We start from the raw sequence: 24,613 nt of genomic DNA, 5'->3' as shown, positions 1-24,613 counted from the left end.
TACTTCCAGGCTTCCTTTGGCTTTCAGCTCTGGTCGAGGCTGGGCGTGTGTCATCTTTGATCTTTCGGTTCGAGGCATTCGAGGACTTGTATCTCTGGTTCAATGGAGGCGGTGGACTGCGTGGTCTGGCATCTCGACTCGGCGGTGACTTGTTCGTCTGACTTGAAGGAACGACCCGGGTATTTGTTGTCTTGTTTCTCAGTGCTGAGTCTTGTTTTTCACCGCTTGCTTTGTCACTCGTGGCAGTGTCGGGTGTCACTTTACCACTCGGAATCTTGTTTGTTGTCCGCCTATCTTGTCTGGCGGCCCGGGGACGGGTATCTTTGGGGGCCATAGGTTTTTTCTGTTGGTGTTGTTCTTACTCGTGTCCTCCGTAGGTGTAGTGAATCTTACACGGTGGCTGTCATTATTGCCCACTGACCGGCCCTCATCTCCTCAACCTGGAGGTTTGAGGTAGCCCTTTTGATTCTGAAGCTGCTTTCGTTGCCGGTTTTGACCAAAAGGCTCAGATTGACTGCTATATCGTGCTTCGTGTGGCCCTGTGGATGATTTCGGTTATCTCTTATGGATTGATCAAGGTTATTGTTGTAGCTAGGAGGCCGACTGTGTCGTTGATCTGGGTCGGGGGTTTTATCCCGAGAACGGTCCCGTTGTTGATGTGAAGATTGAACCTCGGACCTGCCTTGAGACGGGCTCCTGCGTGGTTGATGGCGCGGAGTGGTATTCGGCGCAATGTTTGTATTTTCGTGTTGCTCGTCGACTTCAGGTAGTATCTTTGTCTGTACGTCCTTTTCTTGAGGTGCATCCAAGTGGGCACCCGCCTTTTCCAGCGCAGCCTTCGCCCTCCTCAACGCTCTTTCATCCTTATCTCCCCCGGAGAGCTGCCCATTCAAGACATCCCAAGGCGTTCTACTCTTGTAATCCTTCTCCCTAATCAACCGGTTACTCAACCTCTCTCACCATCTCTCGAATAAAGAACTCGGCCGCCTCAAGTGCTACCCCCCAAGCAACCATGCGAAGAACATTTCTGCCGTTCTTGTTAGCCTTATATAGGAGGCCTTTCTATTCCCTTTTATGGCTTCTATAGCGCTGCACCGTGGAAACCGTGCTTATCGAAGTCGACGGTCGGGAGGGTAATACCATTATATTTTGTTCCTTGGTGAAGACGGGGAGCCTTATAGTTCGAGTATCGAGTCCTTTAGTATTAGCCGGCCCCTTATCTTCCGGCACTAAGTTTCCTTTGATAGCCCGAAGTACTTTTATATTATTATTGTAGGCGGCGAGATATAGGGAAGTTAATTAATAACCTTCGGTAGTAAGCCTTGGATCAGCGCTCTCGTAGAGCAAAAAGCTAATAAGAGAAATTTTATTGTCCGATCAATTAGGATTACTATAAGCGTTTTATAAAGCCGTACACCTATTAGGAAGTTATCGCTTGTCGATACTCTCACCGTTCAGCAATAGTGTCCTCACTAATGGCAAAACCCAATCTGTAAGTTGGCGTCCTGAACTCGGTACGCGGAATGCATTGATAAGTTATTATAGTTAAGATTCGATATTAAAAACGGTGGCCTATGTTTGGGAGGCTACGGCGCTATTGCTTTTAATATGACCTCGTAATTTCGAGGCCATGTCCCTTATTTAATGGACGGTATCTCTTATATAGTAAGAGATCCGCTTTGTCTCGTAGTATATATCCTTTGTTTGGCGGACATCTTTGTTTGTTTGGGCGCCTATCTCCCTATTATAAGACTAGTATCAGTGACTTAGCATGGTATAGAAAATATTATTACGTAAGCAAACCACTGGAAAGGAAACTTACAAATGGATGTCCTCCACAACTAAACGCAAATCTCTGTCTCTCGCCCGGAAGTTATCTCTGAATCCTTTCACTTCATCTAGGTCTGGAACTTATAGCAGTTTGCGGCTTCGACTTTTAAGGAGCTTCTTGAACTTCTGCTTAGCTTCTAATAACGTTTTCTGGCATTTTTCTAAACTGATCCTCAATCTCCGCTGCAGCTCGTCGGGAAAAGAGACTTAAATTGCCCCTGCATGAATCCGCTTATATACCTTTTTGCATGTGCTTGTCTTCCCCAAGATACCTTTGATCTCTTTTGCGAGATCCTTAGCATCGTTTCCCAAGCCGTTGTAGGTCATAAGAATCTGGAAGGCAAAGCTAGCGGTAGATATAACCAGATCGAGCATGGTGTTAAAGGGACCAAAAAGATTTGCAAAAGTGTGGTCCAGAACCAGACTTAGAGTGGTGATGCAGGGGGGTCTGACCATCGCCGAGCCTTTGAAACCAGTGTTGCGGCGCAGCAGTTCTGGAAGCATGCTGGTCGGGTCTGAATGAATGCGTTAAGCTTTCAACGGGCCACCTTGCGGGTCGGACCCCAATACTACTGATCTTCACGGGAGATCAGGCCGCAAGGTGGTACAGCGATAGTTGCATCGATGGGCCATTGTGGGGAAGATAACATATACCATTTTTTGAAGCCAGATGACCGACCACTAACAGCTATACCCTCCCATTACACCTCGTTTTACTCGTTGTTGTTCCCGGTCAAGGGAAATGTATTGCCGCTTTTGGACTTGGGTGGGGTGTTTAGTTAAGAGCAGCACTGCCTCTTCCTCCCTACCCCCCTGTCAATTTCAGCTTGGAAAACATGTGTTTGATTTCAAAAGGTCTAAATTAACCAGGTTAAGTTCGAAACCAAATTTGCAAATCAAGGGAAAGACCTAGTTGAATCGTCATATGAACCAACGTACTACTTATTTTAACTATAGTTCCATTTCATATTTATATACCTGTCGCGGCCCTGGCTCATGACATGTAGCTTTGCAGCGCAGCCCACGTGAGAGTCCCGTGGGTGCTTTCACAGGTCCAAGCTTGGCCATATCTAGAGCCCTGCTTGTAGCTAGACTTTGTTTACTTTCCTTTGTTCCCTCTTTAGCTCACTATTTAATCAAATTGGTCAGACTTATCGTAGCTTGCCTCGACTATCTACCTCTCCCGTAATACCCAGATTATCGCTTAGCTGAAAACTACTGTCATTAACCTGTCAACCTGTCAACCAATCCTATCCGTGACACTTTGACTGTATAGCGAGTATGATTTCCCGAGGTTAAGGGCTATCTATCACTAGTTTAATCGATGTCTATTTCCGGCTCCAAAGCTGTCAAAATATCACGGACACCTGGTACGTTAAGCCAACCAACCCGATCTCGAGTTATTCGGGTGGGCCCTAACTTTACGACGTCTCTACCAAGTGTTCTGGAGCCACATATCTTCATAACGAAACAGAGTACTCGAATTGATGAAAGAGGCGGGATCTAGAAGGATCTAGAGTATTGCAACGGGCTATGAATTAATGGAGACCCCCAGGCCCCTCCTGTGTCACGCTATGATAGAAAAAAAAGAGAGGGGAAATCTCAGGGACGGTAGGCTGTGTGGAGAATGGAAGCTACGTAGCCACGTGGTCTCCTGCAACAGTCTTGTAGCTAACAATTTACTTTCTTTGGTATAAGGTTTGATCTATGTACAGAGGTGGCCCATATATTGAGGGACGCGACGCCGGTCGGGAGCTTCTCACGCCGGGCCGAGATTTGATACCGGGGCTAGGGCACAAATCCGGCGACCCCGCTCAGATTGCGGAGCGTCGTCAAAGTTGGCCGGATTCCAAGATTGGTCGGTGCATAACATATTGATTTTCCATCCACCATACTGCTGCTGCTGCTAACGTTCGTCTCAGTAATAATACCACCAGACTCCCGGAACCCCATCTTTTTCTTGAACCTTCCAGGAAGGATCGGATCGGCGATGCAGGTAACTCTTCCATTCGTACCAGGCCCAGAGAAGCTCCGTGGGACCGAGCCTGAACCAGCCTCGAAATCCAGGAGGAGAAAATTGACTCTCGTCTCGAGTCATATACCCCGTATCCAGCATCCAAAGCCACGCTTTCTTACCCATGCGCAGGTACTTGAGCCATTCTTCTCTATCCACTGCCGTCCTCAGCGGGGGCGTCTCATCGGGTAGTTCCTCAATCAGCGAACGCAAGCACTCCTCGTCAACCACAAGGACACTGCGAAATCTCGGGTCGTCATGGCTCTCGTTGGGCTCAAGGGCGGGATCAAGATCTGGACCGTCGGTGTCGTCGTCGTCGTCGTCGTTATAATTCGGCGGAAGCTCTGGCTGCACGCCCACGCTAACCAACCACTCCCGGAAGTAGTCCCTGAGCTTGGCGAAACCCTCGGCGTCCGACTGAATCCCCGCAAGCCTGTCCTTGTCCTCTATCACGTCGCAATAGAACCTCTTTGCCAATTCCTCGTTGGGCTCCCCGTCGGTCACGGCCTTGCTTTCATACGCCTGTCCATATTTCGGAAATCTGCCCTGGTGGGGGCTATAGCGTGCCCACGCGTCCAGCCGTCGCATGGCGATGGGGAATAGAGTGTCCGATTCGGGCGTGTAGACTGTCCGTAGGATGGTGAATCCCCACAGGTGCTGGGCGTAGGTCGTGTAGCGGCTAGCCCCAAGGGCCTCGAGGCGGAGGGCGGTTTCGTTGTCGCGCGTTTTGGGCCGGCGCGGATAGAAGAGCGACCTGGGAACCGGGGGAAAGGTTGGAGGCGCCATTGTTTGGGAGACGTTTGAATGTTTATGTATGTCACGGGTAGCACAGGTTAACAGGTTAATGACAGTAGTATTCAGCTAAGCTACAGTCTGGGCTCTATTCCGTCAGGTACGGGCAGGCTCTATTGTCAAGACGTAGCTCAAAGAGCTACAAACAGGTCTCGCGGCAGCGAGATGCAAAATGTTTCTAGTCGCATTGGCTCGTGCTCTGCATGTGCCAAGCTCCATCAGTGGATCAACGACGGTCACGGTGCAACCGCCGTGACATATACAGGGTGGCTTTGCGGGTGCTGGCCTTGTGCCATACGATCCAGAGAGGGTGCTTTCTAAGCTAGATGTGAAGCTTCGTACGCCAACACCTCCAAACTCACGGCCCGGCACTGCACAACCTTGGGTCTCCCAAACACCACACAACCCTCGAGAAGCCAACTCACAGTCAACGCTCATCAAGACTCGCATTGCTAACCATCAAAATAGCTCCCCGACTTCAATGTTAGCTGCGGTAGACCAGCTTGCTAAAGGTACAACGGCTATAATGCACCAGGTGGCTCTCCTTCGTGCAGAGGTCTCGTCGCTCCGTAAGGCCAATGAAGCACTAAGCAAGCGCCGGAGAGCCAAAAAAAACACGCGTAAGGCTTGGAGGGTCACTTACTGTACAAGAGGCACAGGATCTACTGGATCAGAAGGCCGTGGATGGGAAGGGAGTGCAAGAAACGCAGCTGGATAGTAGTAATGCAGGGGGAGAGCGTGCGAGGGTTCGGTGCTGTGGTGTGTGCGGCAAGCCTGGCCATAAGGCGCGCACTTGCCAGGAGGCTGGGGAATTATCTGATTCAGCTATTTCTAATGTAATTGTAGTTAGTTCCTAATATTGGTGTGTTATAACTGAGGGTAATTGTAGTAGGGTGGTAGAGAGTGCGCGACCGACTGATATGCGCGACTCACTGATAATGTACGTTAAGAAATAAGCACTTATAGCGTTAAACCTTCCTAGTTTCTTAGGATCAGCTACCGCTCTCGCAGGCTTAGTTACTATAGTTAAATAATTATAGGAGCTATCTCATATAATAAAACAGAAATATAAGTAGCCTATGCTAAAGGATCATGCCAGTGAAATTAACACGAGGCTACGCAGGGGTTTGCGACATAGCAGAATTTCTTACTAAAGCTATAAATTTTAGAAGAAAAAAGTCTTGATTACCGTCTAGGAACAGGACTCTAGGTTAACACCCAGGAAATGGCGTTTAAATCCCTTCTGCTTACCACAATATTTAGGTGCCGCCCTCCTTAATATAAAATCTTACTTTTCCTAGGAATAGATTGAACGGCCTGAAGTTCTGTTTCAGGTAAATGAAGAATAGTCTTAATTACCTCCCCATATTAAATATAACTCATGTGTCTAGCTCTTTCAATAAAAGAGCTTCTACATACTCCCCCGGTAAGAGAAGTTAACCGCAAGAAATTCCCGTTTTTTCGCGCGTGCATTACATGATGGGCACCGATTATACTTGATTCTTTCCCAACCGCCAAGACGAGAACCGCATAGCACACCGCCTTGAAGTGTTGGCAATGCTGTGTGTTTAAAATCCCTGTGGTCGCGCCATTGTATTGTTGTCGTTGCTGGAATCTTGTAATTCTTTGGAAAGGCTCTCAAAAAGTGGAAAGCTGGGTGTGTTCAGCTGATTGGTTGAAAGCGCATTGATTGCTGTGCCTCACAGGTACCTGACATGGGAGTTTTATTTATACACGCGACCACGGTGGCAAACAGGTCTCTGGAGAGGACCCAACTCCGTTTTGTATCTCCCCGTTTCGAGATTCACTCGTGATCGTGCGAGATCGATGCGTTTGGGGCCGTCGAGGACCCCACAAGGCTGTGATTGTTTCGTTCTGGTGCCACGCGTGCCGTGAGGTCCGTCGCGCTGGAGTGGGTAGGCCCATTTCACCGATTCCTTTGTCGGTTTCCTCGCTGTTCATGCAGCTCACCAACCAATTCGCAGTCCAAAAATGTCGTGGTAGTGGTGTGGGAGCGCAACCCAAGAGGCGGGAGTGATTGGCCATGGACGCGTGAGAGTCCGCGCAGCTGAACATGGTGGGGGGCTGACGTTCGTGTGGCTGCTGCCCAAGGCGTCTTCGCGCCCAGTCCGCGGGCTAAATGCTAAACAATTACTCTTTCTCAGTTATCCTTGCGGTTCTTGTTCCTGCAATTAAACCCGATGCCTGTCCCTCAGGCGACGCTAGGCATTTGATGCTCCCTGATCCAATCCGTTGCCGTCGAACCTCCACAGAATCCCGCGATCGGACGAACCGACGAAGCTGATTGACATCCAAATCTGCAGTTCTCCTCGAAAAGGCCCAGCCGATTATCTCACAATGGATGCCCAAGCAGCTACCGAGCCCAGAACTCACAGCGACTATACTGTGGGATGGGTCTGCGCTCTGCCCAAAGAACAAACCGCGGCGACAGCTATGCTAGATCACAAGCATGACGATCTTCCGAAACTATCAAATGATCACAATACGTATACCCTAGGATCCATCGGCAAGCATAATATCGTCATAGCCTGCCTTCCTAAAGGCGAGATCGGAACAAATTCGGCGGCGACTGTCGCGACCTCGATGGCCAACGCCTTTCCATCCATTAAGATTGGTCTAATGGTTGGCATCGGCGGCGGTATTCCACCTAAGGTTCGGCTTGGCGACGTTGTGGTCAGCTCACCAGTGGGCCAGTATCCTGGGGTGGTTCAGTGGGACTTGGGCAAGGCGAAAGAAGGGGGCAAGTTCGAGCGGACTGGGTCGCTAAACAACCCCCCTTCCTCGCTCCGCACTGCCTTAACGAAACTGGAGACCGAACATGAAATGAGCGGATCTAAGATACCTCAGTATCTAGAGGATCTAAAACGCAAATGGCCAAGGCTGGCGCTGAAGTACGCCAGCCGTGATCACCTTGAGGACCCTTTCGACGTACCGGACGATCCACCTCGCAGCCAAAAAGCAATCCAGGGCCTTCCTTCCATGGAGTCTGGGGCCAAGCAAGTGGAGGACACCGCGGTGAACACTGCGGTTGATGGAGATGGCGGGAAGCTGCGAAATGTGTATGTGCATTACGGTCTGATCGCATCTGGTAACCAGGTCATTAAAGACGCTGCGTTCCGAGATAGGCTCAACGAGGAGTTTGGTGGCCATGTTCTCTGTGTCGAAATGGAAGCGGCGGGACTAATGAACAACTTCCCGTGCATTGTCATCCGAGGCATCTGTGATTACGCAGATTCGCACAAGAATAAAGATTGGCAGGAGCACGCGGCGGCCGTGGCTGCAGCATTTGCGAAGGAGCTTTTGCAATATGTGCAGTCAAGTGCGGTTATCGGAGAGCGTCCGGTAAAGGATATATTGGAGCACACATTAAAGCAGGGTTGGTTATTCCCCGGTCGGGGTCATGGCATATCTTCTAATAATACATGTAGTTCACAAAGAGACATCCGCAACTCGAGAAGACGTCACCCATATCAAGTCCAAATTGGAGAAAGAGGAAGATAGAGAAGTCCTCGACTGGCTCACAAAAATCGACTACGGTCCGCAGCAAAGCGACTACCTTAAGAGACGGCAACCAGGAACCGGGCAATGGCTCCTTGACTCAGAAAAGTTCAAGGGTTGGTTGTCCGCCAGCAATCAGACACTCTTCTGTCCAGGTATCCCCGGGGCGGGAAAGACGATCTTAACGTCAGTCGTGGTTGACTATCTCGGTTCCAAGTTTTACAACGACCCGAGGATCGGCATCGCATACATCTACTTCAATTTCCAGCGGCAAGACGAGCAGAAGATTGATGCCTTGCTGGCGAGTGTGCTGAAACAGATAGCCGAGAGCCAACCATCTGTTCCAGGAAGCGTTAAAGATCTCTTTGACAAGCATAAGGCCAAGAAGACGCGGCCATCACTTGACGAAACCTTGAGAGTTCTCCAGTCCGTGGCGGCGACGTGTTCGAGAGTCTTTATCGTTCTTGATGCACTTGACGAATGCCAAACATCCGAAAGCTGCCGGAAGACGTTTCTCTCCGAGCTCTTCAACCTACAGAAAATGCATGGAATAAACATCTTTGCGTCATCGAGGTATATCACGGAGATCGTTGATCGCTTCAAAACCAGCATATCACTGGAGATCCGTGCAAGTACTGCCGATGTTGCACAATACCTAGAAGGTCACATGTCGCAGTTACCATCTTTCGTCGAACAGGACCGACAGCTGCGAGAAGAGATTACGGCGGGGATTTCAGAAGCCGTCGATGGAATGTATGTATAAAACTGGAGGGAAGGGCAGCACAGGCACTGACAGTTGCAGGTTTCTCTTGGCACAAATCTATCTTAATTTGCTTTGTGATAAGATGACACCAAATGATATTCGAAGCACATTGCAAGTCTTCCGGAACCAAGGGCAAAGCCGAGACGAGGACCAGAAGGCCCAGGTACTGAGCAGTGCGTACGACAAAGCAATGATGATAATCGATGGGCAGATGCCGGGTCGCAAGAAGCTTGCGATGGAGGTTCTGGCATGGATCACGTGCGCAAAGAGACAGCTTACCACGTTAGAACTCCGGCACGCCCTTGCAACTAAGCCGGGAAAGTCCGAGCTTAACGACGGAGACTTGCCATACATCGAAGACATGGTCTCTGTATGTGCTGGACTGGTAACGATCGATGAACACAGTGGCATTATCCGGCTGGTTCACTATACAACGCAAGAATATCTCGAGGGGACGCGGCAACGATGGAATCCGAACGCAGAATTTGAGATCACGACAACCTGCGTTACTTACCTCTCATTCACCGTCTTTGAGACCGGGTACTGCACAACGGCCCGTAAGTTTGAGGAGCGGTTACAGTCAAACCCGCTCTACGATTACGCCGCGCGCAACTGGGGGCATCATGCACGCAAGGCTGCAACATCGAGTAAAGTGGTTGTGGGCTTTCTTGAGAGTAAAGCTAAGGTCGAAGCATCGAGTCAAGCGCTGATGGACGACAAGCAAATCAACTACAGTCAAGGACATCCAAGGAATGGGACGGGACTACATTTAGCAGGATACTTTGGAGTCATCGAGGCCGCAGATGAACTCCTCAGGCGTAGACCCGATCCAGATGTGACAGATACCTCCAGCAGAACGCCGCTGTGGTATGCTGCCCAAAACGGGCACGAGGCCGTTATTGAAAAGCTGCTCGCAGCGGGAGGCGACGTTAATGCTGCTTCTGCTTATGAAGGTGGCCAGACGGCGCTCCAAGCAGCCGCTGGACGAGGCCATCTCCAGGTGGTCGAGAAGCTGCTCGCAGCGGGAGCCGACGTTAATGCTGCTTCTGCTTATGAAGGTGGCCGGACGGCGCTACAAGCAGCAGCTGGACGAGGCCATCTCCAGGTGGTCGAGAAGCTGCTCGCAGCGGGAGCCGACGTTAATGCTGCTGCTGCTTCTTCTTTTGGCCGGACGGCGCTGCAAGCAGCAGCTGAAGGAGGCCATCTCGAGGTAGTCGAGAAGCTGCTCGTAGCGGGAGCCGACGTTAATACTGCTACTGCTTTTTCTTTTAGCCAGACGGCGCTGCAAGCAGCAGCTAGACAAGGCCATCTCCAGGTGGTCGAGAACCTGCTCGTAGCGGGAGCCGACGTTAATGCTGCTACTGCTTCTTTTGGCCGGACGGCGCTGCAAGTAGCAGCTGAAGGAGGCCATCTCGAGGTGGTCGAGAAGCTACTCGCAGCGGGAGCCGACGTTAATGCTGGTGCTGCTTCTTCTTTTGGCCGGACGGCGCTCCAAGCAGCCGCTGAAGGAGGCTATCTCGAGGTGGTCGAGAAGCTGCTCGTAGCGGGAGCCGACGTTAATGCTGCTTCTGCTTATGAAGGTGGCCGGATGGCGCTACAAGCAGCAGCTGGACAAGGCCATCTCCAGGTGGTCGAGAAGCTACTTGTAGCGGGAGCCGACGTTAATGCTGCTGCTGCTTATGAAGATGGCCAGACGGCGCTGCAAGCAGCAGCTAAAGGAGGCTATCTCCAGGTGGTCGAGAAGCTGCTCGTTGCGGGAGCCGACGTTAATGTTGGTGCTATTTATGGCCGGACGGCGCTGCAAGTAGCAGCTGGACGAGGCCATCTCCAGGTAGTTAAGAAGCTGCTCGCAGCGGGAGCCGACGTTAATACCCTTACTTCTGATGGCTGGACGGCGTTCCAAGCAGCAGTTGAGAAAGGCTATCCCAAGTACACGGCAATTCACCACATTCTGTCTCGGCTCGAACAGCGGCCTAATATATCTATTTGTGATGGCGGAGTTGATCCGGCAATACCACCCCTTAGCAGGACCGGCGTCACTGATAACAGCATGAGCGAAACCCAGGCGCCGACGCTGGAGTTCAAACTGGAGGGTTAGGAGTCGGCAGATGTAGGTAGGCTAGTATCCTACTATAATACCTAGGAATATTTTTCTAACAACGCCACTAACAACCATCAAGTCACGATCACCCCCACTCCAAAAGAGTTGAAAAGGAGGAAGGCTAGTCTCGACCCCAACGGCAGCGACTCGCCGCCGGAAAAGCGACTGTATACCAAGACATGCCCAGAACCCACGCTCCCTCCGGCGGTACATCAGACATAAGAAGGGAGGCAGGTGTTGACATATATAGTATTCAACTTCGTAATGCACTGGACGCTATGAGGTCTCGCGCCCCAAAACGCTGATATCGCAGCCCGTTGTATAAGCGTGAGGAACCGAAGTTTGTCACACTCAAAAATATTGCCGAACCAAATGGATATATTAAGGGCTCATTTCCTCTATACATTCCTAGTCTGGACATGTACCCTGACCCAACCGAGTCCTTCATGCTTTAGTACCGCTTGGATTGTCGGGAGAAGGTTTGGGTAACCAATACGACAGAGAATCAGAGTATCTCTCTAGAGATTCTTCTTTCCCTGATGATGACGTTATGACAAATGTGTGGCCTGGTCGAGGATGTCCCTGCATTGTTCAATATCTATCTTTGGGTTGGCTGCAGTATGAATTTCGTTATGGAATGGGTCGATTCTAGGACCTGCTTCATCATAGATAACCCTATGGAAGTGGGGGCTGTTTAAAAGTATCTGAAGAACACGTGTCTCAAAGTTTCAACACCTTGAACGACAGCAGCAAGTGGCGGTAGGATGACCGGGACATAGGCTATGTCATTGATGAAATGTATATATCTATATAAAGAGATACTTGCCCGTTAGGTCAACCATTGTCCTTAAAATATGAGATTCAGCGCTTTCCTTCGGTGAAAAAGCAAGCATTCGATCAAAACCAATTTCACACACAGACTGGGACGTATAAGTTAATGTAGCTATATTTCTGAACGTAGCTCAAAGAGCTACAAACAGGTCTCGCGGCAGCGAGATGCAAAGTCATGCAAGTCGCATTGGCCCGCGCTCTGCACTTTGATCCGAGAAACGGTCGTGGACAGCGTATCCGTCTCTCCCATTCAAGGGATGAAATTCCCAGTCGATCCTCGAGAAGGGATTCCAAGAGCCATAGTAAATAGTAAGCTCTTTTGTATAGACGGCAGATAAGGAGTCTTCTGTTATAAGTTGACGGAATTCACTAAGGCAAGACGACGTGTTTAGCTGAATCTTTAGCAAAACGCATTCCTTAAGATAGCACAGATAATCATTATTTTCGGCTTTAGAGATCGGAGTGGTAAATGTCCAGATATGCAAAAATTATGCTTCATGATCATTCCGCCTGAGAGCCTGAAAATACGAGCTCAATGTACCGAAGTACCTATATTTTTTACCACCCGTTCTATTTTCGATTTTTTTTCTGTTGGCGCTTATATGCTTCAGGTTCATTGGAACACTGAGGGGTGTGAATGCAAAAGATAGGGAGAGAAATCTTCCTCAATTTCTGGCAGTATGTCTTCCGAAATCTGGATCGGATTTCCCTGGAATGATAGTCTGGGTTGGAGGGTAAATTTTCTGGGGTGTGTTTTTGGGATGGAGCAGAGGAGGGATAGGAAGCCTGTTTGGAAAAATGTCGTGGTGGCGGAGGGGTGGAGGGTAAAGGGGGTGGATAAGAGCAAGTTGCGGGGGGAGGAGAGTTATTGTATAACGGGTCGGTGAATCTGGATCAACATTCGAGATATCAGTTCCTGCCCAATGGGCGTCATCCGAGGGCGAGGCCGCTGTATGATGCCGCGGGGAGGTTTATTACTATCGGACTGGGGAAGGAGGTTGTTTTGTTCCCTATGTTGGATAGGGAAAGGGGGATTGATGAGGAGAGGTAGAGGGGGAGGGGGAGGCATAGGATATCGAAGGAGGGAAGGGGAAGAGAAGGTGCTTTAGTGAGCCGCCTCCGGGAGCGTGGATATCGGTTGTGTTTGTTGGGTTGAATATGAGGTCGCTTATAAGGCTTGGGGAGATTCCCATACCAAAAACAGGGTGGTGGGTGTTGGAGGGGCGGACGAGGAGGAGGAGTTTGAGTAGGGGGGTTGTGATGGGGATGTTGATTGGGTTTTGGACATTCCTGCCGAATCAGGAAAGGAACTCGAACCAGGCCAGGTGAAAATTTGTGAAAACTGCGGTGACAGTAAGCACACCATGAGTGATTGCACACTCCCCTGCGGCCACTGCGGCGGTTGGTCACCGGGTGAATACGATTATTTTCTGGAAGAAAACGAACGCCTTCAACCCGGGGAGGATTTTCCAGACGAGCCGGAGGAGAGCCACTTTGCGCCGGAGTGCTCAACGGCCAAAAACAACAGGTGTAAATGTATGCCTTTTCCGGTTTATCACAGGGGCAGACAATGCCCACAATGGAACAGAGAAGAGCAAAGCAGACAAAAAGTCAAGTTATCAGAGCATCTTGGGGAGTGAGACTGGCCAGGGTGATACTTGTCCGTGTATGGCACCTGCCAAACCAGAGAGCTGCTTAGGCTGAGAGTGACCTGGAAGAGGTCCAATTCATATCCAAGAGGTAATCAAGCAGCAAAAAAAAGAGCAGATAAACAAGATCTATTTATTATTATTATTAATATTAGCAAAATATAATAAAAACATACAACATCAGGGATTCCCCAGTCGTCACCGACCTGAGTACTAATCTGACCCTTAACTGCTTGACGAGGGGAGAGCGAACGGGATCCCGTATTTTCAGCTAGGTATGGTCGTATGTGATAGTTTCAAGTGGAAATTAGGTTTGTGTAGGAGGTTGTGGTAAGATGATGTGCTTTGATTAATTAAAGACCGTTCCGAGTGTTAATAATATAGTATTAGGTAGTATTGTATTATAGGGATCTGTCTGTACAGGACTTACGATTTTCAAAGATAGACGAGTCACGATGTGAATCAGATTTGAAGCTGCATAAGGTGCTAGGTATGGAATATGTGGATAGGTACCTGGTTTCAGATGGAAAGAATGGAACATAATGGGAAACACAAAATGTGCTTGACGACTTGCTTGAAAGGTGCCATGTGGTTTGCATAGGTACCTAAACATTATACATCCTGTGTGCCCTGTTCTCTGTGTAACGTGCACACACCAGCAGTATTTGTGGTGTGTGATAAGGTGTTTGCCCTGCCCGCTCTTTGCCCCCAATCACACAACAAACGCCCATCGGTCAACGCAAGGCACTGTCACCAATACATCGACGGACGAGTTGTTACTGCTCAGTCAGCAATAAGTAAGAGAACCGAAGTCGAGCTCGAAAAATGCAAGATCTATATCGCCCCCTCGACATTTCCAAGAACGAGATCCGTCTCCTTTCCTTCGAAGACACTGCCGACAGCGGCACGGTATCCCTTCTCCTACAACATGTGTCCTTAAACGACATGAAACCCGAATATACCTCTTTCTATGACGGGAATGCGTCGGCTATGGGCGCCTTCCAGATTTGCAAAGCCTGAAGCGACCGACACGAATTCTTGCTCGGTGCACCCAAGCGAGAGATCCACGACGCCGTCGCAAGATTTACCTGGGGTGATTACATTTGCTTGAGCTATACGTGGGGGGACGACGCGGGACCGAGTACGGCGGTGGTCGTCAACGGCGTTTCCACAGCTGTGAACAAACATCCCGCAGCCGCGTTGCGAGACGTGCGGGAAAGCCACGAGGGTCAAATCGGCATGAAAGTCTGGGTGGACGCCTTGTGCATCAACCAAGCCGACGTTGCTGACCGGAATGCCCATGTGTTGCGTGTGAGGGATATATTCGGCGGGGCTTTCTCGGTGATGGCCTGGACCAAGGAGTCGGAGCAGCGGGACTTGGAGTTTCAGGGGCTGAGTCAGCCTGGGGAACATCTTGAGCTTTGCAACGTGGTCCTCAAATTGTACGGCAAGCGGGCTCTGGAGGAAATCCTCGGGGTTAAAGAGCGCGGCTGGGGGGTTGACGACGAGCAGTATGAGGAGGTTATGGGGCTGGTGCGGATTCACAATGTCGATGTCCTGGTTTTTAACCAGTTCTATTGGGAAGAATCTGATGATTCTGATGACTTTGGATCTGGCAGAGTGCACTTGCGAGACGTACTCGCCATGGAGCTGATGCAGCTGTTTCGGAAGAGATACTGGTCGCGGTTGTGGGTCATACAAGAGCTGGCAGTTAGCCCCACGATGTCCACGGTGAGGTGGGGCAAGTTAACTTTCAACCTGTCGACACTACAAGCCGTATGCGAGATTCTTCATGCCCAGGCCAAGACCGAAGAGCGCATGCACGAGGAGTTGTGGCAAGAGTTGAAGCCGAGATTTGATCTTTTGGCATTTATTTCTACATGGAGAGAACTGGAGGCTGCACCAGCGGACCAAGGCCGCCAACTATCGGACGCTTCCATCCAGGAGCTGAAGCAACTCGAACAACACGCGGCTTGTTCGCTTCCACAGGACAAAGTTTACGGTTTGCTCGGGCTGTTTTCATTGTACGTGACGTCCGCCGTGACGATTGATTACACCCGGGAGTCTGCTGACGTGGTCGGAGAGTTTTTATCTGCGGTGCCGGAATGGGAAGCATCAACCGTGAACTGATCACGGAATAGATAGGATCTTTTGGAGGGAATGTTTTGGGACGCAAAAATGTGTGGGTAGACTGATGACACTGATGAGGGATGTGGAAAGAAATGAAGCAAAACTCAAGTTGCTCAGGCTAGAAAGGACGAACAGGATCAAGACATGACCATACCTAAAGCCTGTTTACTACCTGCCTACTGTTTACTACCTGCCTACTGTTTACTACCTGCCTACTGAACTGTTTGAGAAAGAGAACGTCTTTAGGGTACCTCAAATGCGCATAGGTCCCAACAGATCCAGTGTTCTTGCCTTTAGACACAGGCACGCGTGCAAAAGTGTGTCAGCCAGGACGCGTCCACGAGCGGGCAACTACGGACCTACAACCCGCTTGCTCACCCTGCACTCTCCTCCTGGACTTCCAAGCAGACAAGTGCAATATGTGGGTATGTAAGCCGAAGAGGAAGGTACGTTGCAATTGCTTCCATTTGTGAGTGGGACGGGAAACTACACTCTAACCCTAAGCCTGCATTACAACTCCATACTCTTGATTATGATGGTACCCAGGCATGCATAAACTGGAGAGGAATAGAGCTCTTCGGAACATGGGCCTTGAAAACAGTCAATGGGACTTCAGAGATAACTAACAAGCTGTTAAAGATAGTCAATAGCTGTCGTACAAAAAGGACGTCCTTGGCCACGGGGCCAAGGCAAGGGTTATATATCTTCACAATCGCTGTTCAAATTGACCTGATATGACTGAAGTGTCCATCAATTGGCCTCGAGAGGGTGTTTGAAGATGGTTCAAAGGTGTGACGGGGGCAAGGTCACACATTTACGCATAGGCAAAGGTCGTGGTCAATCAGCTTCAACGCCCAAAAGATCGCCTTCTCTGTCCCCTTCAACCGAGCCCAGCCCACGCTCACGTCGAGAAGACTGGTCACAAACAGAAACATCTGGGTAAGGATTGGCCAAATTCACATACTAATCTCACATCTCATCATACAATCAAAGTCCAAGATAAATCAAAATACGGGGGTTGGGATAATTCTATTGTAATGATAATAAGAATATCTATCGCCCCGTGCCCAAAATATCAATATTGTTGATAAGAATAGACCTCCCTGCTCTCAAGTCTCGTTGATAAATGATGAGAAGAATAGAGCTCCCTGCTGAAGTCTCATCATAATAATCATGATAAAAATGGTGCCATGATAATGACAAGAATGTGTGAAAAGTGGGGCCGGTCCAGACCTCACCACGCTCGCCAGAGCGTAATGATCTAGACCATTGGAATATATACACGAATAGCTTCACTAGCTGTCATCAAAAGTAGGGAAAAGGTCTGAGTTCTTAGGTAGTTCTGGACTCTTGCACTTTCCTTTCCTTCTTTTAAAGGCCATGAGTACCCGAGAGAAAACGGCTTCTATCGGGCTTTTCACAAGCTGCAGCTGCCTGCCTTCCTGCCATACCATTGCAACTTCCCGTTCAGCAAGCACTCGACCAATTTCCCGTCCCTTCATTACGACATACTTCTCTCTGTGAGAGCAGCGGCAAGAACAAGCTTACCAGTACATTGAGACAAGTCTATTGTTTTGCAACCTTTGGCTGCACCGATCTATTATCTAAAAGTCACCTTCAACTGTCATCCCTTTTAGAGGTTCTGGATAGAGAATCGTCACAGGTTCGATGTAGCCAAAATGTACTCAACAAGATCACCAATTGTCTCTCGTAAGCGCTTGGTCCTAAGAACTTACGATGTGAATTGCATACTGCGGAACTATCTACAACTATGTACCTAGTTCCTCCGTATATATAGACCTCAGTTTCTCCTGGACCGTTGGACCGTTCCTATCTCGTCGGTCCATCGGTCCCCTTGTAATTGGTTATCGTGGACCATTGGACCGACCACTACCCTTGGGTCCATCGGTCCCCTTCTAATTAGTCACCTACATGGATCCAAGCCAACTGGGCCCACTGAGCGATAGGGAGCGATAAGGATAATAAGGAAGTTCAGGTGCTCATAGAGAGCCCTCTTCCTGTTATGATGGTCTTCTTGCTTCTTTCTCTCCTTAAGACAAGTTAAGCCAAGTCAATCAATACAATTGATTATTTTACAGTATTTTAGGAGTAAGACCGCTTCAAACCCCCGGATCCGTCCACAATGTCGGCCGGCTTAAGCCTCTCAATACTATACCAATTCGAGCGGCATTTGCGGCTTCGGCAATTGTCCTTTTCTGGTGGCTGTGGAACTTTTGCTCCGCAGCTTCAACCATCCTTTTGGCCTTGGTGAGGCCTTCGTCATCCCTCCTTTGGACCATTTGCCTCCCGTCGGCCACTGTAAGCATCCCCCCCCTGATTGCAAGGGCGCCCTTTTGCCGCTCTACGAGCCCTTGCAACTGCCTGGGCCATTTGTGTGGCGCCCAGGTCCCTCTTCGTCTGGATGAGCTCAGCGGCCGATGTGAGCGATGCCCTGATGAACTTTCCCACGTTATCGAAAACTTCCTCAAACAGATCCTCTGGCAGTGAATTCCACATCTTATCAGCCACCTTGTTCACCTGACGAAGTGTGACAGGTGTGTTAACGGGGGATGAGGCAGGGTGGTGAGGCATGGGGGGGGGTGGTTGGCCGCACCCGCTGACGTTTCCTGACTCTATTGTATCCGACAGGGGGACCCCAGTTTGTGTCCAACTTTACCGACGAACTGAGCAAGACCATGGGAGCCACCTGGCGCCTTTCCACGGCCGGTCATTCCCAAACCGCTGGCCAGGTGGAGATCCTAAATCAGATTTTTGATCAGAGGCTTCGCCCCCTACTTAACAAGATTCCAACATAAGTGGTCCGAAGTGATCCCTGCGATGGACGCCGTGCAGATGAGTCTGCCCCCACGACAGCACGGGTTTGTCGCCCCATGAAGTGCTCCTTGGCTGTCCCGCGGAGCTTCCTTTCCACTGGGAAAGCCGAACCGATCTCCAGAAACCAGAGCTGTCCACCAAAGAGCGGCTCGTGAGGAAGTCAGCACAGCAGAGGGCCAAGATCCAGATCACGCTGACGATGATGGGCCGGTGGATGGAGCGAAGCAAACGGTGATGCGGAGGAGAAATCAGGTGACATGGAGGGCAAGTTGGAAGTATGGCACGTGAGAGTCACATGGGTGCTTTCACAGGTCCAAGCTTGGCCATTTCTAAAGCCCTGCTGGCAGCCAGACTTTGTTTACTTTGCTGTTTTCCCTCTTTAGCTTACTATTCAATCAGATTGGCCAGACTTATCGTAGCTTGCCTCGATTATCTACCTCTCCCGTGACATGCAGTTGCGAATGCAGGGGAAGCGTGCATTAGCCGCTTTTGGAATTGCCAAGGTGCTGCGGCTCTGCAACGTGCGTCATCAGGGTAAATGCCACATCCGGATCTTGGGAGGCACGATAAGGACCTTATCAGAAGCGACACCACAATGGCTAATCAGAAATAACACCAGTTTCATGGGGCTAAACGTCACAGCACTGATCTGGCGCTCAGGCTTTCTTTCCTCTAAGTAGCGTGCTCAAAAAAAGTGATGACCTCTATGCTGTCTCCTTGGGATATAATTGACTCGCCTTCTAGCGGAAGGAGTATTGTGATATGTAAGAGCTTGGAACTACGTCAAGCCAACTAATCCGATATCCAGTTGTTCGAGTGGGCCACAGTTTTATGACGTCTTTACCACCTATCTTCATGACGAAACAGAATACTTGAATTGATGAAAGAGGCGAGATCTAGAAGGATCTAGAGTATTGCGACGGGCTATAAATTAATGGAGCCCCCCAGACCCCTCCTGTGTCATGCTATAATAGAAAGGAGAGAGAGAGAGAACAAGAATGAAAGGGCAGCTTAGCTGTCTGTCGTGAACGTGATAGTTAGGAGGTGTCCCGAAGAGCAGCCAATACCAACTGTTGATGCCGCTACACACTGAACACCTTGACTGATATTCCAGAGGCAGCTATAGCCAGTTTTTTGAGCCCCTCGTAATCCATCTTTGGCTCAAGTCTATCCCATAGCCTTGATAAGGTGGGGGGTTGGCATCATCTGACTTGGATGCAATGACCTTTGAGTTGAGGGAAGACGCTACCGACCACACGGAATGGCGATGTCCCTCAAGCGTCTGAGTACATGATCATGTTGCCGCATCCCAGACCTTGAGGGTGTTGTCGTCTGATGCGACGCAAGCCAGCCGCCGTGACAGTGGGTCCACGTATAGATCATGATCGGCTGTAGGGTCGTGAGTTCTGACCTACACCTTATCAGCATGTGGCGGAGCGGTAAGAGTGTGATATAATTAGCCAGTCCGGAGGAGCCCTCCAAAGGCGGCACAATAGTTCTCTTCGCATGATGATAACGTGACGAGAGTTGACGCTCAATGCAGAATGGGGTCAGTAGCAAGTGAGTTATTATCTTGTGAGAATAAATATCGAGAATATGCTAGGACTCACAAACAAATGTATGTTTACACGCTCCCCCGGACACTTCTGGTGGCACGCTATAAATAAAGATATAAGAAAGTGGAGGGAGAAAAGTGCGGATATGAACATGGAACGAATAAGTGGTTTTATGGCTTTGGCTGTAACAGCTACACCACCGCTCCCTCCTGGTTCTCAGCAGCTAAGTGTGGACGGCAACCGTCTGCGTCCATCATTTACGTTAGCAGCACCCTTCTCTAACAGTAGCTTCCTCACTACCTCCTTGACGTTATGTTGCTCGCTAGTTAAAGAGATATATCCGAGGTTCGTCCCTATAAAACTTCTTTCCGAAGCGTACCAGTATAAATGCTCCCTGAAGCTCTTCTGGAGTAAAGCGTCGTAAAAGGATCGGATATGTGGGATGAGGACATCTAACGATAATGCTGATTGATATAGAAGCGCCTCGATTGCTGCCTGCTGGACGTCCCCGTTCTCATGCTCGAGCCGTGCTGCGATGCTTTGGAGCACCTTGTTGGGAAGGTCGGCTCGGCCTCGAAGCGCCTTGATTGCTGCCCTCCGGACGCCCCTGTCCTTATCCTCGAGCCGTGCTGCGATGCTTTGGAGCACCTTGTTGGGAAGGTCGGCTCGGCCTCGAAGCGCCTCGACTGCTGCCCACCGGATGCTCCAGTTCTCATCCTCGAGCCGTGCTGCGATGCTTTTGAGTACCTGGTCGGTGAGGTCGGCGCGGCCTCTAAGCGCCTCGATTACTGCCTCCCGGACACGCCGGTCCTTATCCTCGAGCCGTGCTACGATGCTTTGGAGTACCTTGTTGGGAAGGTCGGCTCGGCCTCGAAGCCCCTCGATTGCTGCCCTCCGGACGCCCCTGTCCTTATCCTCGAGCCGTGCTGCGATGCTTTGGAGCACCTTGTTGGGAAGGTCGGCTCGGCCTCGAAGCGCCTTGATTGCTGCCCTCCGGACGCCCCTGTCCTTATCCTCGAGCCGTGCTGCGATGCTTTGGAGCACCTTGTTGGGAAGGTCGGCTCGGCCTCGAAGCGCCTCGATTGCTGCCCTCCGGACGCCCCTGTCCTCATCCTCGAGCCGTGCTGCGATGCTTTGGAATACCTGGTCGGGCAGGTCGGCGCGGCCTCGAAGCGCCTCGATTGCTGCCCGCCGGACGCCCCCTTCCTTATCCTCGAGCCGTACTACGATGCTCTGGAACACCTGGTCGGGGAGGTCGGCGCAGCCTCCAAGCGCCTTGATTATTACGCTCCGGACGCCCCTGTCCTCATCCTCGAGCCGTGCTACAATGCTCTGGAATACCTGGTCGGGGAGGTAGGCGCGGACTCTAAGCGCCTCGATTGCTGCCCGCTGGACGCCCCCATCCTTATCCTCGAGCCGTGCTACAATGCTTTGGAACACCTGGTCGGGGAGGTCGGCGCGGCCTCGAAGCCCCTCGATTGCCGCCCTCCGGACTTCCCCATCCTCATGCTCGAGCCGTGCTATAATGCTTTGGAGCACCTGGTCGGGGAGGTCGGCGCGGCCTCGAAGCCCCACGATTGCTGCCCGCTGGACGCCCCCATCCTTATCCTCGAGCCGTGCTACAATGCTTTGGAGCACCTGGTCGGGGAGGTCGGCGCGGCCTCGAAGCCCCTCGATTGCTTCCCACCGGATGTCCGCGTCCTTATCCTCGAGCCGTACTACGATGCTCTGGAGCACCTGGTCGGGGAGGTCGGCGCGGCCTCCAACCGCCACGACTGCTGCCCACCGGACGCCCCTATCCTCATCCTCGAGCCGTACTACGATGCTTTGGAACACCTGGTCGGGGAGGTCGGCTCGGCCTCCGAGCGCCTCGATTGCTGCCCTCCGGACGCCCCTGTCCTCATCCTCGAGCCGTACTACGATGCTTTGGAACACCTGGTCGGGGAGGTCGGCGCGGCCTCCAAGCGCCTCGATTGCTGCCCTCTGGACGTCCCCATCCTCATCCTCGAGCCGTGCTGCGATGCTTTGGAGCACCTTGTCCGGTAAGTTATTATGCTCGTTTCCTAATATACGTAAGATAGCAGCACATTGGCGTGCAGAGGTGCGGTTGGTCAGCCATGGAGATACGACTTCTATAACATTAAACGGCACTGCTGTTCGTCTAGATAGTGATTCGAGAAGAACCGTTCTTTCGCTTTCAGATGCTTGCGTTAATACATTGGACAGGACCTGTCCCGAACACTCCATTTCATAGACTAGTTCGGAATTCCCCGTAGAATCGGATTCAAACAGTAGCCACTGTTCTAGTTGGTTTTCTAGCCTCGCTCGAAGTCCCGTGAAATTCGACTCCTTCCGCTCAACTTCGCTCAGGCAATGCATGATAAGGCGTTGGTGCGTAGGTCCTAGGAGATCGCGTGGTTCCTTCTCAATCATCTGGAAGAAGTCGAGGGCCATGTCATCGGCATCGAGTAATCCTGCGACAAAGCGCCAGAAGATATCGTAGCGAGGATTGTATTTATACTTCTCAAGGAAAGTGGTAGGTTCCATATTGTTACAATTGTCACGGCTGAGTTGCAGACAATTGAGCTGTTGTTTATCTTTCCACTGTCGAATGAAATACCGTGCTGCAAAATACTCTTGAAACGTGAGGTGTAAGAAGTGGTAATTTCGATCTTGGTCGTTTGATGAAGGGTCCGAGGTTCGTAGGAATGAGAGACAAGGCAGATCTTTGTCGAGTAGGAGATCTGATTCAAATCTATCAGAAATAGCGTTTCGAAGTTCCCAATCGAGGTCGATCACGTCGTCATAGAACCCCAAAAAGGCAAGGCACTCGAGGAATCTGAGCTCCTGCTCCACGAAGCTTTCAATCTTTTTCCGGCTAGCCTTCTTAATCTGGTCTCCCGTTACAGGCTCACCATCCTTCTTTTTCTGTAGCTTCAAGATATCTTTTTTCCACAGACTTTCCTCGATAGCTTTGTAGACAGCTGTCATGGTCTCCGGCACACCTTCCCGAGGAAAACCAGTCCAGGTGTAGCAAAACGCATCTAGTTGGATCGGGATACGCATTAGACCTTGCATGAGCGGATGGCGTTGCAGAAACGATTGAACCTCTTTGATCTTTTCCAAATCGCGTTCGCGCGTTTCTCGATCGGTAAAGGTGTTTTCAATGTAGGCCGTGATTTGGTCCGGGTAGAATCCAATGGTTTCCAACTCGAGGTCAAGAGGATCTAGCCGAGGAGGAAGCCGTGCGTTGGGCCGGGCAGTGATGATGACATTTGGCTGATTCAAGAGCTCTTCGAGGAAGACGGACATGTCGCCGCCTAGGCCCTGGGACACTTCGTCGAACCCGTCGAGGATGAACAAAGTCCTGCCGCTCTTGGGGTCCTTCAAGGCGCGCCACAATGCTTCGGAGAGCTCGCGGCCTTCAAGATCTTGAGAGAAATACTCATGGTAAAACAAATCCCGGAAGTTGTATCCGGCACTCTGTCTCTTTTCCACCTTCAGGTTTCGCAGTGGTACCCAAAGCACGCGATTGAACAAGCCCTGCCATAGGTTGTTGTATTTAAAATCATGGACAATCTTCTTGCATAGAGTAGTCTTACCCACTCCTGCCCGTCCACGGATCAGGATGCGACTTGGCTGTTTCTTCTGGCCGTCCTGTGACTTGCGAGGCTCAAAGAGCGTCGGCAGCGTGACCTCGATCGTCTTGTCTGGTGTCTCCACCTTCAGTCGGGCGAGGAGCGAAAACGGGGAAGACTGTTGTGCTGTGTCTCCTTTTCCTCCGCGAGTTGCATTATCGCCAAGCCACTCGACAATGGCCAGATTGATGTAGCATCTGTCCATCGGCAGCAGGTCGCCCGACAGTCGTTCAATTTTGAGGCGTTCCAGCGAATAGTGCACATTGTGAATCCTGGCGTCCGCCTGTGCGAGAGGGGTTCCATTACATATCTTCGTGAGAAACTCTAGAATCTTTCCAGAGACTTGTTTGTAGTCCGGACATTTAGGGCCGTCGAATTTGTTCATCAGGCGGTGGGTTCGATCGAGCGGCAGCGGTTCAAAGACGATTTGAAGGATTGCTGACCTCATGTCGACCAGCTGGGAATCGTTAGTCGTAGCTCTGGAACGACGGTGCGTCGCGGTTCTTACCTGCTTCCATCCAGGGAGTGAGGCTGGTAACCAAGGAAATACCTTGCGCCAGAGATTCGTTTTTCCAAGTTCGTAAAAGCAGAACACATGGCAGGGGTTGTGATTATCTTGACATAGCCGCGTGAACCTCCGAACCAGTACCTCAAGAGCGAAGGTCGATCCCTTTACCCAGCCGAGCAGGTTACTCACTTCTCGGCGACGGATCAGAGCCCATACGGTCAGACCTGGATCTGCCCAGATAGCTACGTCTTCGAACGAAGTCCCTCCAAACGGGGTAGCGAGGAAGATAATCCCACGTGTTGCTGTCCTCAGACTATAATAGCTGCTGAGTTTATGATCGGCGCCCACCAGAGCCTTTGCCAAGATGATTCCCCCAAGGCAGGAAGCGATGAAGAGAATCGGCCGGTCTACTTTCTTTTTATCATGCGTTCTCAAGAGATCTCTCTT

The 24,613-nt window shown here is 50.7% G+C and overlaps 4 protein-coding genes across 4 annotated transcripts; 2 read left to right on the top strand and 2 right to left on the bottom strand.

Annotated features, from left to right (window-relative positions):
- Positions 1 to 3,748: 3,748 nt before the first annotated feature.
- On the bottom strand, positions 3,749 to 4,630 carry QC761_121680 (uncharacterized protein; the record flags this gene model as incomplete). The annotated part of the gene is made up of 1 exon (XM_062875436.1): positions 3,749 to 4,630. The coding sequence occupies one exon, from the start codon at positions 4,628 to 4,630 to the stop codon at positions 3,749 to 3,751; it is 882 nt and encodes a 293-aa protein (XP_062738699.1).
- Positions 4,631 to 6,759: 2,129 nt separating this feature from the next.
- On the top strand, positions 6,760 to 11,016 carry QC761_208180 (uncharacterized protein; the record flags this gene model as incomplete). The annotated part of the gene is made up of 3 exons (XM_062876557.1): positions 6,760 to 8,033; positions 8,086 to 8,908; positions 8,958 to 11,016. Exons 1-3 carry the CDS (start codon positions 6,995 to 6,997, stop codon positions 11,014 to 11,016), a joined length of 3,921 nt encoding a protein of 1,306 aa, XP_062738698.1. The 5' UTR covers positions 6,760 to 6,994.
- A 3,722-nt stretch (positions 11,017 to 14,738) lies between these two features.
- Positions 14,739 to 15,629, top strand: QC761_0024280 (uncharacterized protein; the record flags this gene model as incomplete). The annotated part of the gene is made up of 1 exon (XM_062872100.1): positions 14,739 to 15,629. The coding sequence occupies one exon, from the start codon at positions 14,739 to 14,741 to the stop codon at positions 15,627 to 15,629; it is 891 nt and encodes a 296-aa protein (XP_062738697.1).
- A 4,607-nt stretch (positions 15,630 to 20,236) lies between these two features.
- QC761_0024270 (uncharacterized protein) lies at positions 20,237 to 24,043 on the bottom strand (the record flags this gene model as incomplete). Its single annotated transcript, XM_062872099.1, is given in 5 exon segments — positions 20,237 to 21,163; positions 21,461 to 21,757; positions 21,956 to 22,917; positions 22,936 to 23,138; positions 23,160 to 24,043. The coding sequence occupies 5 exon segments, from the start codon at positions 24,041 to 24,043 to the stop codon at positions 20,237 to 20,239; spliced, it is 3,273 nt and encodes a 1,090-aa protein (XP_062738696.1).
- Between the last annotated feature and the right edge of the window lie 570 nt (positions 24,044 to 24,613).

Source organism: Podospora bellae-mahoneyi, assembly GCF_035222275.1.
Source record: "Podospora bellae-mahoneyi strain CBS 112042 chromosome 1 map unlocalized CBS112042p_1, whole genome shotgun sequence".
Taxonomy (NCBI): Eukaryota; Fungi; Ascomycota; class Sordariomycetes; order Sordariales; family Podosporaceae; genus Podospora; species Podospora bellae-mahoneyi.
The sequence above is the reverse complement of the archived record's forward strand: the minus strand, read 5'-3'. Positions and strand labels throughout refer to the sequence as shown.